Below are 14,843 nucleotides of genomic sequence, written 5' to 3' on the forward strand. Positions count from 1 at the left end.
AAGCCCGGCGGCGCATGCCCACGAACGTTGCACTGCCCTTTTTGGCTTTCCCTAAGCCAGCACCCCGCCCCTCAGCAGAGCCCAGGGCGTCAGCTGGAGCCCCGCCTCCGGGCTCAGGCGGTGCCCCTCAGCCCTGATGGCCAATGGCCAGGGAACGCAGAAGCTCCGCCCACAGGCCTCTATGCGCATGCTCTTCCGCCCCGCGCCGCGGCTGGGGACGCAGGGGGGTTTGGCTGTTGTCATGGGGGACGCCGAGACGCCGGGGCAGTCGGGGGGAGTCCCCGCAGACCAAAGAGTTCAGCCGGCTACAGGTCGGGGAGGTACGCAGGGCGGGAGTCCGAGCGGGGAAAGAAGCCCTCACGGAGCAGCTAGTCTCCCGGGCTGCGCGGGAGGCCGAGGGCGGGCGCTCACGGGCTGTGTTCCTGGGTATGTGTCGCAGGAGCCCTGGTGGAGCTCACCCCGACCCCCGGAGGCCTGGCCCTAGTGAGCCCCTACCACACCCACCGGGCCGGGGACCCTTTAGACCTCGTGGCGCTCGCAGAGCAGGTGCAGAAGGTGAGGAGGCGCGGCTGGGGAAGTAAAGAACCGTTTTGGTTCACGTTTGGCCCTGCATCTTGAGACTGGGACCTCACAGCCAAAGCCAAAGCGAAAGCCATTTGCTTTTTGTCTCCATTTTACAACTCGGGAAAACTGATTGTCATTGAGGGTCGGTTGTCTGACTCGCACTCTGAGCTTCTGAGACCAAAGGCTCCATCTGCAATATGAGTGCCCATAATCTCCTTTCGTGGGAAGTTTTGCACAGCACTTTGAATATTCAGTATTTCATTTGGGCCTCAGGACAGCCCTGTAAGGTAGGCAGTACAGAAGTTATTCTTCCCATTTGACTCGTGAAGAGAAGTTTCCATGCAAGTGTCAGATTACCCTAACGGATTCTGCAGGGATGCATAGTCCACTTACTTTAAACCGCTTCCCATTAGATCGTTATCTGTGCCCTGAACGCTTTTAGAACGTAACATCTTTTAGAAGGACAGGGACTTTTTGAAATTTATTTTCATTTAATTTATTTTTAAAATTTATATCCAAGTTAGTTAGCATATAGTGCAACAATGATTTCAGGAGTAGATTCCTTAATGCCCTTTACTCATTTAGTCCCATCCCCCCTCCCACAACCCCTCCAGTAAACTTCTGTTTGTTCTCCATATTTAAGAGTCTCTTATGTTTTGTGCCCCTCCCTGTTTTTATGTTATTTTTGCTTCCCTTATGTTCATCTGTTTTGTATCTTAAATTCTTCATATGAGTGAAGTCATATGATATTTGTCTTTCTCTGACTGGCTAATTTCACTTAGCATAATACCCTCCAGTTCCATCCACGTAGTTGCAAATGGCAAGATTTCATTCTTTTTGATTGCCGAGTAATACTCCGTTGTATATATATACCACATCTTCTTTATCCATTCATCCATCGATGGACATTTGGGCTCTTTCCATACTTTGGTTATTGTTGATAGTGCTGCTATAAACATTGGGGTGCATGTGTCCCTTCGAAACAGCATACCTGTATACTAGAAGGACAGGGACTCTTAAATTTTGTCCTGTGTTCTCATTCACTGGGCACAACATTCCCAAGCCCAGTGCTTACACATTCATTGCCAAGAGAATAAGGAGGAAATGTGAAATAACAAAAAGCGTCAGAAATTTTGACACGTGCGTGTTAATCCCACTGTTGATAATAACTTGCACTGTAACTTAAGGGAAATTACTTTTCTCTGGACTTCAGCTTCTTCATCTGTAAAATGCAGGGTCTCAACTAGGAAAGCTCCTAGATCTAAAGCTGCGAAAAACCAAATTCCATCTAATTTTTTTTTATAAATTTTTTTTAATGTTTATTTATTTTTGAGACAGAGAGAGAGCATGAATGGGGGAGGGTCGGAGAGAGAGGGAGACACAGAACCTGAAACAGGCTCCAGGCTCTGAGCTGTCAGCACAGAGCCCGACCCAGGACTCGAACTCACGGACTGCGAGATCATGACCTGAGCAGAAGTTGGTCGCTTAACCCACTGAGCCACCCAGGTACCCCTCCATCTAATTTTTGCCAAGACTTCCAGTTGTAGAACCCTCCTCAATATGTACAGATAAAGGGCCCTGCTGCTTTAAAGCTTCTGATACTTCTCTCACCCTTGTGTGCACTATCACATTTGGCTTTGGTTATATTCAAAGGTCTTTATTTTGTTCAAAATATTTAATAATTAATGTGCTCAAATTCCCTCACATAAACATCTCTGTACTTCAGGTTTTGGTTTTTTTTTTTTAATTTAAGAAGTATTCAAATGCTTAGGAAGGTGCTTTTGATTCAAACTCAGTGACTTGTCTTTTCTAGAGAGGTGGGAAGCAAAGCATAACTTTTGTAGATTAGGAGAGGGGCGCCTGGGTGGCTCAGTCAGTTAAGCGGCTGACTTCGGCTCAGGTCATGATCTCGCAGTCCGTGGGTTCGAGCCCCGCGTCGGGCTCTGTGCTGACAGCTCAGAGCCTGGAGCCTGTTTCGGATTCTGTGTCTCCCTCTCTCTGATCCTCCCCTGTTCATGCTCTCTCTCTCTCTGTCTCAAAAATAAATAAACGTTAAAAAAAATTTTTTTTATGGATTAGGAGAATACCATGTGTCTGTTTAACTGGATCACTTGTTGGGAGGGAGGCAACTAGGCCCAAAGCGTGGGCAAACATTTTCATGGCTTACTGAGTGACCATCATATTTATTACAATGGCCTGAAACAAACAAAAAAAAGAAGATGGAACACAGTTTTTGCCCTTCAGCGTATTATCTAGTAAAATACAGAGGATGCATTATGGTGCTGCCTCCTTTTTTCCAATATTATCAATATTGAGCAGCTGGAATAAAAACAATAGAAACAAACATATTGAATCAAGCATATTTACTGTTGGTGTCCTGAAATGTACTTTGTAGCAGGACTGACTGCTGCCATGCCATTTTGGTATTGATGTGTGTTTAGAATGCTCTAGAGGTCTGGTATTAAGGCAGAAATTTGGAATCAGACTGATCTGTGTTCAAATCTTCAACTGCCATTTATTAGCTGTTATTAACCCTTGAACAGGTTGCTTTACCTCTCTGGGTATAATTCCTAAAATGAGACTGAAGTTATCATCTCCAACTTCATAAGGTATTATAAAAATTAAGTTAGATAATATATGTGAAGGGCCTCAGAATGATTGGGGCCAGTAATTAGAAGTACTCTTCAGTAATTAGAAGTGTTTAGTAATTAGAAGTACTCTTCTCATTTCTGTTGTGAATTAGACTGTTTTGTTTACAAGGAACAGATTTGCTGCCACCACCTTAAGAAGAAGATTAATAATGAGGCCACTCCTAACCTAGAACTCTCTTAGCTCTAGAAACCACCTGCTTTCTCTTTGGCCATCAGGTACCTCACTGTCCTTGGAACAAAATGCAGTACTTTCACCATGGGCCATAAGGCCTTGCATGATCTGGTCCCTGCCCCCTTACTGACTACTCATTAACTACTGCCCCTCGCTAACTGACTTTTAGACATAACTTCTCCAGTTTTTGTTGCATGGGTGGCCCTTTCTTTTCTTCAGACCCAAGTCAAATGTCACATCTTCAGTGAGGCCTTCTTGTCTATTGAAGGTTATACTCCACTCCATCCAGATGATGGTATTATTAAATTGAATATGGGTACCTGGTGACTCAGTCAGTTAAGCATCTGACCTTGGCTCAGGTCATGATCTCATGGTTTGTGAGTTCGAGCCCCACATCCGGCTCTCTGTGTCAGCAAAGAACCCACTTCAGATCCTCTGTTCCCCTCTCTCTCTGCCCCTTCCCAGCTTATGCTCTCTCTCTCTCTCTAAAAAAAAAAAAAAAAAAAAAGTAAACAGGGGCACCTGGGTGGCTCAATTGGTAAGTGTCTGACTTCAGCTCAGGTCATGATCTCCTGGTTCACGAGTTCGAGCCCCCACATCGGGCTCTGTGCTGACAGCTCAGAGCCTGGAGCCTGCTTTGGATTCTGTGTCTCCCTCTCTCTCCCTGTTCCGCCCCCACTCATGCTCTGTCTCTGTCTCTTAAAAATAAATAAACATTAAAAAAAACAACACATTTAAATAAATAAATAAATAAATAAATAAATTGAATTTGCATCTAGCCTGCTCATGCATGCCAATCCCTGCGGTGCTTACCACTACCTATTAAACCAGTTACTCCACTCACTTGTTACCTCTGATCTGCTTCTACCACATAATTCTGGTTATTTTCTTCATAATAGCACATCATTATTCTGAGTCCACATAATACTAGCTCTAATTGTCTTTCTTGTTGGTGTCTGTATCTCTCACCAGAGCTGTGTTATGCATTATGGTAGCCTCTAACCACATATGGTTGTTGAGCATTTGGGCTATATGGTTAATGCAGCCGAGAAACTGGATTTTAAATTTTATGTAATTTTAACAATTTACATTTTAAAATGTGATAATTGATTCAATTATTGGACAGTTTTGAAGTATATTTGGAACAAGCTGAGTATGTGAACTGACCCTTTTAAATGCAAATTTTATGAAGTTTAAGTACCGATTGAGTATTTCTTTTAATTTTTTTTTTTTATTTTTTTTTTTCTTAATTTTTTTTTTTACGTTTATTTATTTTTGGGACAGAGAGAGACAGAGCATGAACGGGCGAGGGGCAGAGAGAGAGGGAGACACAGAATCGGAAACAGGCTCCAGGCTCCGAGCCATCAGCCCAGAGCCTGACGCGGAGCTCGAACTCACGGACCGCGAGATCGTGACCTGGCTGAAGTCGGACGCTTAACCGACTGCGCCACCCAGGCGCCCCTCTTTTAATTTTTTTTAATGTTTGTTTATTTTTGAGAGAGAGAGAGAGCACGCACGAGCAGGAGAGGGGCACAGAGAGAGGGAGACACAGATTCTGAGGCAGGCTCCAAGCTCTGAGCTGTCAGCACAGTGCCTGATAGGGGGCTCAAACCCACAAACTGTGAGATCATGACCTGAGCCGAAGTCAAACGCTTAACTGACTGAGCCACCCAGGTGCCCCAGATTGAGTATTTCTCACGATAATTTGGTATCTCAATTGATAGTATGAGTGTAAAATATAAGTATATACTTAGTATGAAATGTAAAGTATCTCATTAAAATTTTTTATACTGATTGCATGTTGGAATAATGTTTTTTGATGTATTGGGTTAAATAAAATATTATAATTAATTTTACTTATTTTTATTTTTAACACAGCTGCTAGAAAGTTAAAAATTTACTACTTTGGGGTACCTGGGTGGCTCAGTTGATTAAGCAACTGACTCTTGGTTTCGGCTCAGGTCATGATCCCACAGTTTGTGGGATTGAGCCCCTCATTGAGTTTTGTGCTGACAGTGGAGCCTGCTTGGGATTCTCTCTCTCTTGCTTTCTCTGCCTCTCCTCCACTCGTGCTTTCTTTCAAAATAAATAAACATTAAAAAAATTACATATTTTACTTCATATTCTGAAGGACAGTGCATTAGGCTGCAATCTTGATGGAGGTAGGGACTTCTTTCTCCTGTTTCTAGTATGTCCAGGGCCTGGCATGATGTCTCATACACAGTGGCTGCTCAATCTCTATTTGTGGAGCAGATAAATGATTGACTCTGTTGACTCCATTGTTTTCTTCTCATGTGATGCTGGCTTATACCTGACTTTTACCTTGAGCTTCCTCAACTCACCAGCAAATTCTCTTAATATTTCTTTTTTGTATTTTTATTAAAATAAAATTTAAATATATATAATATACATATATAATTATATATAATATATTAATTATAATATATATTATATAATATGTTATATCATTATAATATATCTTTAAATATATTACAAAATATTTGTAATAAATTTAAATTAAAAAAAATTTTTAATGTCTATTTTTGAGAGACTGAGACAGAGCATGAGGGGGGAGGGGCAGAGAGGGAGACATGGAATTGGGATCAGGCTCTAGGCTCTGAGCTTTCAGCACAGAGCCCGACATGGGGCTTGAAACCACGAAGCCTCAGTTGGAGGCTTAACTGACTGAGCCATCCAGATGCCCCTAAAAAAAATTTTTTTTTTAATTTTTTTTTTTCAACGTTTATTTATTTTTTTGGGGACAGAGAGAGAGAGCATGAACGGGGGAGGGGCAGAGAGAGAGGGAGACACAGAATCGGAAACAGGCTCCAGGCTCTGAGCCATCAGCCCAGAGCCTGACGCGGGGCTCGAACTCCCGGACCGCGAGATCGTGACCTGGCTGAAGTCGGACGCTTAACCGACTGCGCCACCCAGGCGCCCCCCTAAAAAAATTTTTTTAATGTTTGTTTATTTTTGAGAGACAGAGACAAGAGTGTGAGTGGGGGAGGGGCAGAGAGGGAGGGAGGCACAGAATCCTAAGCAGGCTCCAGGCTCTGACTTGTCAGCACAGAACCTGATGTGGGGCTCGGACTCATGAACTGTGAGATCATGACCTGAGCCAAAGTCAGACGCTTAACCGCCTGAGCCACACAGGCACCCTCTTGATATTTCTTAGTTTGAGTTTAATCTCATAATTTCTTCTTCTTAACTTGCCGTATACCCCTAGACATTAATCAGGTTTTCTTGATAGTAAGCTGGAAGTCTTTGACAGATTTCTGATGCCTGAGTGATAATCCTTCCCATTGGTCACACCAGTCTCTCTGGTTTTGAAAAGTGTTTGATTTATTTTAAGCAATTTCCATTGCCTTCATTTGCACTTCCTAGCACAAGACAGGAAGTCTTATGTGCACAATATAACATTGTTTCAGATCTACATCCTAGTATAGTCTTTAAAGGCTCAGGGGGGTAGTTAGAGCATGTGACTCTGGATTTCACGGTCGTGAGTTCGAGCCTCACATTGGGCGTGGAGCCTACTTAAAAAAAACAAGAAAGCATTTGAAGTAACAATTAGGAAGGCAAATATAAGTTAAAATATAACTAGGTATGATGTAAATAATTCAGCTGAGGCAACAGTCAGATTAATAGGTCCTTCCTATATATAGCTAGATTCCTACATAACAGGTGATAAGAACTTTATCACAAGTGTCTTTTTATTTTAAGACCCATCCCAGATCTCAGAAGTATTTAAACATGAGGAAAAATAAATGGAGACCTGAGGAATAAGTGTGTTTATTTGGGCAAAGAGTAAGAGGGGAAGTATTTTCTGTTGAGGAAAGGGCATATTCCGTACATGTGTTAGCATGTGAGAGTAGACCATGTTAGAGGACTGAAGAAGTGCAGAGTGACTGGAATACAGAGGGTAGAAAGCTCTGGGACGTAGAAAAGAAGGAGGACTTAGTTCTGCTGTGTGGGGTCCTGGCAGGGTGAGCTTCTTATAAACAGTGCTATTTGAGTTGGGTGGGAACTGGGTGAGATGAGTGCGAGTTCCCAGGACTGTGTTGAGGCTAGGAAGGGTATTTAAGGCATAAGCGAGGATGTTGAGGTAACTCTTCACTCTGAGCTCTAAATACGAACATTGTCGAAGTCTTATCCTTTTTCCACCCACAGTTTGGTTTTGTCTCACCTGTAGGCTGACGAATTCATCCGAGCAAATGCCACCAACAAACTAACAGTCATAGCTGAGCAAATCCAACATTTACAAGAACAAGCCAGGAAGGTGAGTAACACGTAACAGCTTTTAGGTAGGGACTCCTTTTCCTCATTTAATTCACAGGTCTGCCTGGTCTTGCTTATAATCGTTAAACTATTTTGTCTTCAGGACCTCCTAGAAATATAGAAGTGTTGAGCAAAATAGAGTAAGCCCAAGAAGTTAGGTATGAGGTAAGCTTTTTCACTGGGAGACAGTTTTAGTGAAGTAAAGCATTTTGAGGGGAAAAACATGTTCTCAGTTTTAAAAGAAATGTACATACTGCAGAAAAATAGGAAAGAAATTTAAAAGGCACTCAAAGCCAGTGACGTTCACCAATGCAATTCTTCTAAAGGCATTTTTACAGTCTAGTAGCATAGTCTAATTTTTGTCTCCTCAGAATCATCTGGGTCCTAGTAGTGACTGTGTGCTATGGGGGAGCAATTCCTAAGCATTGATTGGGATAATCACTGAGTGTGCCTGTTATGTCCAATACTTAATTTGTTACATCTCTGTGGTTCTTAGGTACTGGAAGATGCTCGCAGAGATGCCGACTTGCACCATGTAGCTTGTAATATAGTAAAAAAACCTGGCAACATTTATTACCTTTATAAACGGGAGAGTGGTCAGCAGTATTTTTCTATTATTTCTCCAAAGGTAAGAACATGTATTTTTGCGCAGAAATCTACTCTGGTCTTTGAGAAACTCTTGGCATATGTGCGTGAAGATGTAGGCATAAGGGTTTGTATATGGCCTTCTAGAAAATTGGAGTTTTTCGTGAGCCCTGGCATGACTCTTAAAAAATATACATGAAAAACACAATTAAATTATCTCACAGTCATTATCTCTGTTAAGGGAGGTATCTGATGTGTAATGCAGTGAGGATGATTCTGACTGGTATGAAGTGAAAACCCAAAAAAGAAATTTGTGGCATACAATGAGGAAATGAGGGGAGCCTGGGTGGCTCAGTGGGATAATGATTCTTGGTTTTGGCTCAGGTTATGATCTCACTGTTTGTGGGTTCAAGCCCTGCATCAGGCTCTGCACTGACGGCTCCGGAGCCTGCTTGGGATTATCTGTCTCCCTCTCTCTGTGCCCTTTCCCCGCTTGCTTTCTGTCTCTCTCTGTCTCAAAATAAGTAAATAGACATTTTAGAAAATGAGGAAATAAGCTCAATTTCTTTACCTTCTACCCTGATGAGAACTGACTCCTTTGCCTTCTTTAGGAATGGGGGACAAGTTGTCCACATGACTTCCTTGGCGCCTACAAGCTCCAGCATGACTTCTCCTGGACTCCGTATGAGGATATTGAGAAGCATGATGCTAAAATCAGCATAGTGGACAGGTTGCTAAGCCAGCCAGCGGCCCTGCCTCCAAGCACTGAACCCGCCTTCCAGGGACTGACTGACTGAGAGAGGTCTCTGACAAACAGCTCTCACAGCAAGGACTTACCACTATCACCTCCTTGTTGCCCTCATTTTCTGCGTTGATGGGAGGGGGCATGAGAATTGAAGTCTTGTGGGGGAATCATGCACTTCTTGAAACGAGACCCTGTGTGCATATAAATGCTGTCGTAATTACTTTCAGTTCCGATGGTAATGAATCATACCAGACCCAACCAGTCACTTTCAGAGTACTGGCCAGTGTACTTTCCTTCTCCTTTATCTCCATCTGTTCTCCCGTAAGTCAGAGCATTGGAGAAAGGGGTGTCTTCTACCCACATAAAGGTTGGCGAGGCATTTTCCAGAGAGGACTGTTTTTAGTCTTTTTGTAACTGGAAGTGTTTGAGATTGGGTTGAGGTTGAACATAGGGGGGAAAGAGAGAGAGAGAGAGGCAAACCATAAAACAAACTTTAACAATAGGGAACAAACTGAGGGTTCATGGAGGTGGGTTGGGGATGGGCTAGATGGATAATGGGGATTAAGGAGGGCACTTGTGGTGAGCACTGGGTGTTCTATGTAAGTGATGAATCACTAAATTCTACTTCTGAAACCAATATTACATGATATGTTAACTAGAATTTAAATAAAAACTTGAAACTTAAAACAGATTGGGTTGAGGCTGTTGAGCAGTTAGTGTAGCTCCAACTTCAGATGCGTCTGGGAACAGGAATGTTGCGTAATGGAGGATGATGAACAGCTCGGCTTGCCTGGACTAGACAGTGTGTGATTCTGGTATTTTTGCACTCTTGCGGAAGTGTGGCTTGCCTGTTTTGCTCTTTCTGCCTACTTTGAGTGACTGGAGATTCTGGGGCAGCAACAATGGACAGGTTTGGGGAAGGTCTACCTGTAACCTCACAGAATTCTAGACTTGGAAGAGATGTGGGAGGCTGCCGCGGACCACTGTATGGATCTGTGCTGTAGCCTTGCTGAAGAGGAGATCCAGAGTTTAGCCATCTGCAGCAGGCCAACTCCATTTATTTTATTATTTTTTTTTTTTTAAATTTTTTTTTTTCAACGTTTATTTATTTTGGGGACAGAGAGAGACAGAGCATGAACGGGGGAGGGGCAGAGAGAGAGGGAGACACAGAATCGGAAACAGGCTCCAGGCTCTGAGCCATCAGCCCAGAGCCTGACGCGGGGCTCGAACTCACGGACCGCGAGATCGTGACCTGGCTGAAGTCGGACGCTTAACCGACTGCGCCACCCAGGCGCCCCTGGCCAACTCCATTTAAATGGCAACCTCAAACTATTGTGGAAGAGGGGCAGTGGGTGAGAAACAAGAAAAAGAGCCAACCTGTTGATCATGAGTTAATTCAGATTGAAACTGATTTTGACCTGAATTACCCAATAATTTAGCAGAGGCTTTTTAGCTGAGTTCCTCTAGTTCTCATTCTGACTAGACTCTTGTGGGACTCTACCTCACCTCGTGTGTTCAGTGGAATTAACTGAATTTACAGCATATCCAGTGTGGCTGTACTTCAGTGCCATATATCTTATCACAGTCTGCTGTAACCACAGTTGCCCAAGTTCCTTTCTGGGTATGGATGTCTCTTGTGCTGATCTGCTTGGTAATATCCTAACCCCATCCTAGTTTTCATGGCCTTTCCTCATAAGGTGTATTTCTTGTTAGCTGTAAAATGGTCCATGAAGGCCTCACACAGAATGGGGCTAGAACCTGACAGGGCCACCCAGGTGATACTTGGTCATTCGTTTCACGGGGGGATGCCTGTGGGGCAGCTGCAAAAGCCTCTGATGGGGATGGTGTAGGGGACACACACACACACACACACACACACACACACACACACACACTTTAGTGGTATAATAGTTGGTTATGTAAGTTTCCCAGGTTTTCAAAAGGTCCTGACCTGCATGGTAATGACACATTCTGAGTAGGTGTTTATTAGTTATCTGTTGTTGCATAAATTACCAGAAACTTAGTGGCTTAAAACAACACACATTTATGATTTCATAGTTTCTATGGGTCAGGAGTTCAGGCACACTTAACCTGGGCCCTCTGCTTCAAGGTTTTTCACAGGCTGCGTTCTGATTATTGGCCAGGACTGGGTTCTCATCTGAAGGCTGGAGAAGGGTCTGTTTCCAAGCTAACTTAAAATTTGGCCCAATTTTAATTCCTCCTGTTGGACTAACATTGTTAATTCTGTTTACCAATAGACTGTTAACCAGAAACTGACTTCAGTTCCTTGCCACATGGGTCTCCCCAACATGGCAACTTTCCTTATCAAAGCCAACAAGGATGAGTCTGCCAGCAGGATGGAAGTTACAGCTTTGTGTATTCTAATCACGGGAGTGACATCTCATGCTTTTGCTGTGTTCTGTCCATTGGAAGCAAGTCCTAGGCAAGCCCACACTCAAAGGAGGGAATTAAACGAAGGCGTGAATACCAGAAGGCAGAAATCATCAAGCAGATCTTAGAATCTCTGCCACAGTGCTTAGCTGAGAGGGAGAAAAGAAGGTTCTTGGGTAAAAGAGGCAGTATTACAAAGTGGTTAAGCATGGTAGTGGTAAAGTCACGATGGGAACTGGACTCTGCTCTGACAAAATAACTTCCCCAGCTAGCATCCCTGCTTCCTCCTGTATCCCTTCTCCAATCCATTCTTCAAAAAATCATCAGCTTGATCTTTTTAAAATCCAAATCTCCCTCACTCTTTACATTTCCTAACCACTCTAGAGCAAAAAAGAGAGCAGTGGTTAAAAAAAAGTTCTTCTGTTCAATAAGGTGCGTTCCCTGCACTGACCACCAGGTAGTGCCATTGCTCTTTGGTACTTCTGCCAATTACCAAACTTCGGGAAAGTCAGTGGCAATGTGAAATGACTTTGGAGGTAGCACCTCTGAGTGGGGATCTAGGACCCCTTGGTTATATACAGTAACCACTTTTCATTCACCCATCCATCTACCCATTCAACGATTTTAGAAGTATTAAGTGCCTTCTAGGTTCCATGTTCTGGAGAATAACACAGCTGAATAAAACAGGCACCTATTCCCAAGAAGCTCACAGTCTAGTAGGGGAGGAACCAAATCAACAATTACAGTGTGGTATAAAAAAGACTATGATAGTGGCATGTAGGATATGGAGCACCACGGAAGGATACCTAACAGCTTGGAGAATTTAGGAAGACTTTGGAAGAGCAGACACCAGCTTATGTGTTGAAAAACAAGAGTTAGAGCTTGTTTGGACACTCTCACCTGTCCTCTAGAGAAAGATGTCTTTGGAATTTGGAGTAGGGTTCATTTTTGGATGTTTGTGAGTGAAGAAAGGGATATCCATTTTAACAAGCCATGTCAACCAAACTAGTCCTGGCAGTCAGGAGGGCTAGAGTGAGGTACGACCTGGCTAGAAAACTCTTTCTCCTTCTCCTCCTCCTCCTCCTTCTTCAGAGAGAGGGGGAGAGAGAGAGGAGAGAGAGAGAGCGCAGGGGGTGGAGGGGGAAGAAGAGAGAGAATCTTAAGCAGGCTCCATGCTGAGCCCCTGACGTGGGCTTGATCCTACAACCTTGAGATCATGACCTGAGCTGAAATCAAGAGTCGGAAGCTCAACTGACTGAGCCACCCAGGTGCCCCTAGAAAACTCTTACTTCTAGTAGCTAAGAGATAAGTAGATGAAGAAGGGGAGGAAAAGCAATTCCAGACTAGAAGCAATATGACATTTGGAAAATTTCAGCCAGTTTAAAGTGAAGAATGTGGGCCAGGGGCTATGGGAAAAGGGTTAAATGAAAGATTTGGGGGTACGTAGCTGGCAATATTGGCCTTTTAGAAATCTGTTTTGGTGTTAGAAGATGAGTGGAGGGAAGACCATTAGGAGCTTCCATCCCTAGTCCAGGCAAGAGAGGACGGAGGCTTGAACTAAGGTAGCAGTGATGGAATGAGATATATAATTTCATCAGTTGTAAGGTATACTTTTCTTCCCCCACGTTTTAATATCTCTGAAACTCGGATGCTTCTAAAAGTCAGTGGCACGTCGTAGTTTAAGTGGCAGCACTTTGTCCTTTCTCAGAGCTGCATAACATAATGCTGTGTCTTACAATGGTTGGGGTCTTGGATTTGATAAAGCTTGGCATTTTGAAGGTACAATAGATTGCAGCTTGTTAAATAATAAGATGTCGGGGGATGAGTGAGAAGAAAGTCTTAGGTAATGGTTGAATTTCTGGCTTGAATGCTGATACGGACGTTGGGGATCCACGCAACAAAATACAGAAGTGGAAGACATCCTGATGTTTCCCAGAATAATGAGCAATCTGTGTTTGCTTTATTAATCCACCATGCTGGTCCTGTCCAGGTTCACTAGGTGTGAATAGCACCTGACTGTACTTGTCCGTCTCCACCCTAGCTGTCTGGAAGGAGGTTTGCTGGGTCTTAACCTTCTCAAGTTATCAGTCAGTCCACCAGTATTGGGAGTATTGGTATCGTAGATGCAAAGATGACAAATACTGCTTAGTGAGCTTTTATTCTGCCAAGCATATCCATTACCTGATTGAATTTTTATATAACCAACTATCTATGAGGTATATTGTATTCCTGTTTTAGAAAATGGAAACATCTGCTCAAAGATTAAGCAACAGGCCCATGGTTATAGTGATAGAGAGTGGTATGGCTCAGACTCCAACCGTCCTGTTGGATTCAAGTCTGAGCATAACCAGCCCTAGAGGATCCTGACATAGAGGTGTAAGAAAGTTAAATACCAAAGCGACAGAGGAAGATGTGCATATGGGATACCATAGGAGTAGTTCACTGGGATGTGTAGTGATGAGCACACAGGGCATGTATATCACGGCCCGGAGAAGTTAAGTAATTTACCTAAGGACATAACTCATAAGCAGTGGAGCCCATGTTCCTGGCACTAAAAGCCTGTGCAAACCCCCCAGGCACAAGATAGGGTTCATCCCCTTAAAGAGCTGGAGATTGGGAGGAAGGAGCTGCTCAGTGCGTGGAGTGATTATTTCTAAAGTACTTTTGATTCAGTGGACCAGCCTCTAGTTGAAAGCTTTTGTCTTCATTTTGATTTGGAATATTACCATCTGCTTTTTTCCAACCTCACTGACTACACCTTTTCTGTCTCCTGACATCTAGCTTTTGGATTGCTCTGGGGCCTATTCCTTAGCCCTCTTTTCTCTCTATTAGGTGATCTAACCCATTCCCACGGATTACATACCCCCCATATGCTGTTGACGCACTTACATGTCTCCAACCCTGCTCTCTCCTGAGCTTCATGCAGACTTACTTACCCAACAGCCTCACTTGACGTCACGATAAACCTAACATGTCCAAAATGAGTCTGGAATTCTGCCCCAAGCGTGTTTCATTGCCAGTCCTCTCCACTGCCATCAACACCTAGCTCACTGTTTTGGAGGCCAGAAATCTAAGTCATCCTCGATTCTGTTTGTTCTTCCTGTGCCAGTCAGCAGGTCTTCTCAGCTGTCTTCAGAATATATCCCACATCTGACTGCTTCTCACCACTTCCACCAGTACCCCTAGGGCCAGACCACCGCAGTGTCTCTGGCCTGGACTAATGCAGTGACTTCCCAGCAAACCTCCCTGCCCCGGTTCTCACGGTGCTTCAGGCTAGCTCCACAGAGACTGGTAGCATTGCCCTTTATTATTGTTATTTTTAAATGTTTATTTATTTATTTTGAAAGAGAAAGAGCCTGAGTGGGGAGGGGTAGAGAGGTGGAGAGAGAGATCCCAAGCAGGCTCCATGCTGTCAGCACAGAGCCCAATGTGGGGCTTGATCTCACCAACCGTGAGATCA

At 43.7% G+C, this 14,843-nt stretch overlaps 1 protein-coding gene across 2 annotated transcripts; it reads left to right on the forward strand.

Annotated features, from left to right (window-relative positions):
• The first annotated feature begins 195 nt into the window (after positions 1-195).
• Positions 196-9,212, forward strand: CC1H1orf50 (chromosome C1 C1orf50 homolog). 2 transcript variants are annotated; one of them, XM_030326052.1, is made up of 5 exons: positions 196-320; positions 440-555; positions 7,577-7,663; positions 8,159-8,290; positions 8,859-9,212. In XM_030326052.1, the coding sequence occupies exons 1-5, from the start codon at positions 242-244 to the stop codon at positions 9,042-9,044; spliced, it is 600 nt and encodes a 199-aa protein (XP_030181912.1). In that variant the 5' UTR covers positions 196-241; the 3' UTR covers positions 9,045-9,212. The 2 variants fall into 2 exon arrangements, with proteins under 2 accessions (XP_030181912.1, XP_030181913.1); XM_030326053.1 differs by having other exon boundaries at positions 196-311.
• Positions 9,213-14,843: the final 5,631 nt, after the last annotated feature.

Source organism: Lynx canadensis, chromosome C1 (genome assembly GCF_007474595.2).
Source record: "Lynx canadensis isolate LIC74 chromosome C1, mLynCan4.pri.v2, whole genome shotgun sequence".
Lineage (NCBI taxonomy): Eukaryota > Metazoa > Chordata > Mammalia > Carnivora > Felidae > Lynx > Lynx canadensis.

Coding starts and splice junctions, on each gene's coding strand:
- CC1H1orf50 (XM_030326052.1), top strand. CDS start 242: ATGGGGGACGCCGAGACGCCGGGGCAGTCGGGGGGAGTCCCCGCAGAC. Junction 7,664..8,158: donor TACAAGAACAAGCCAGGAAG/GTGAGTAACACG, acceptor TGTGGTTCTTAG/GTACTGGAAGATGCTCGCAG. Junction 8,291..8,858: donor TTTCTATTATTTCTCCAAAG/GTAAGAACATGT, acceptor TGCCTTCTTTAG/GAATGGGGGACAAGTTGTCC.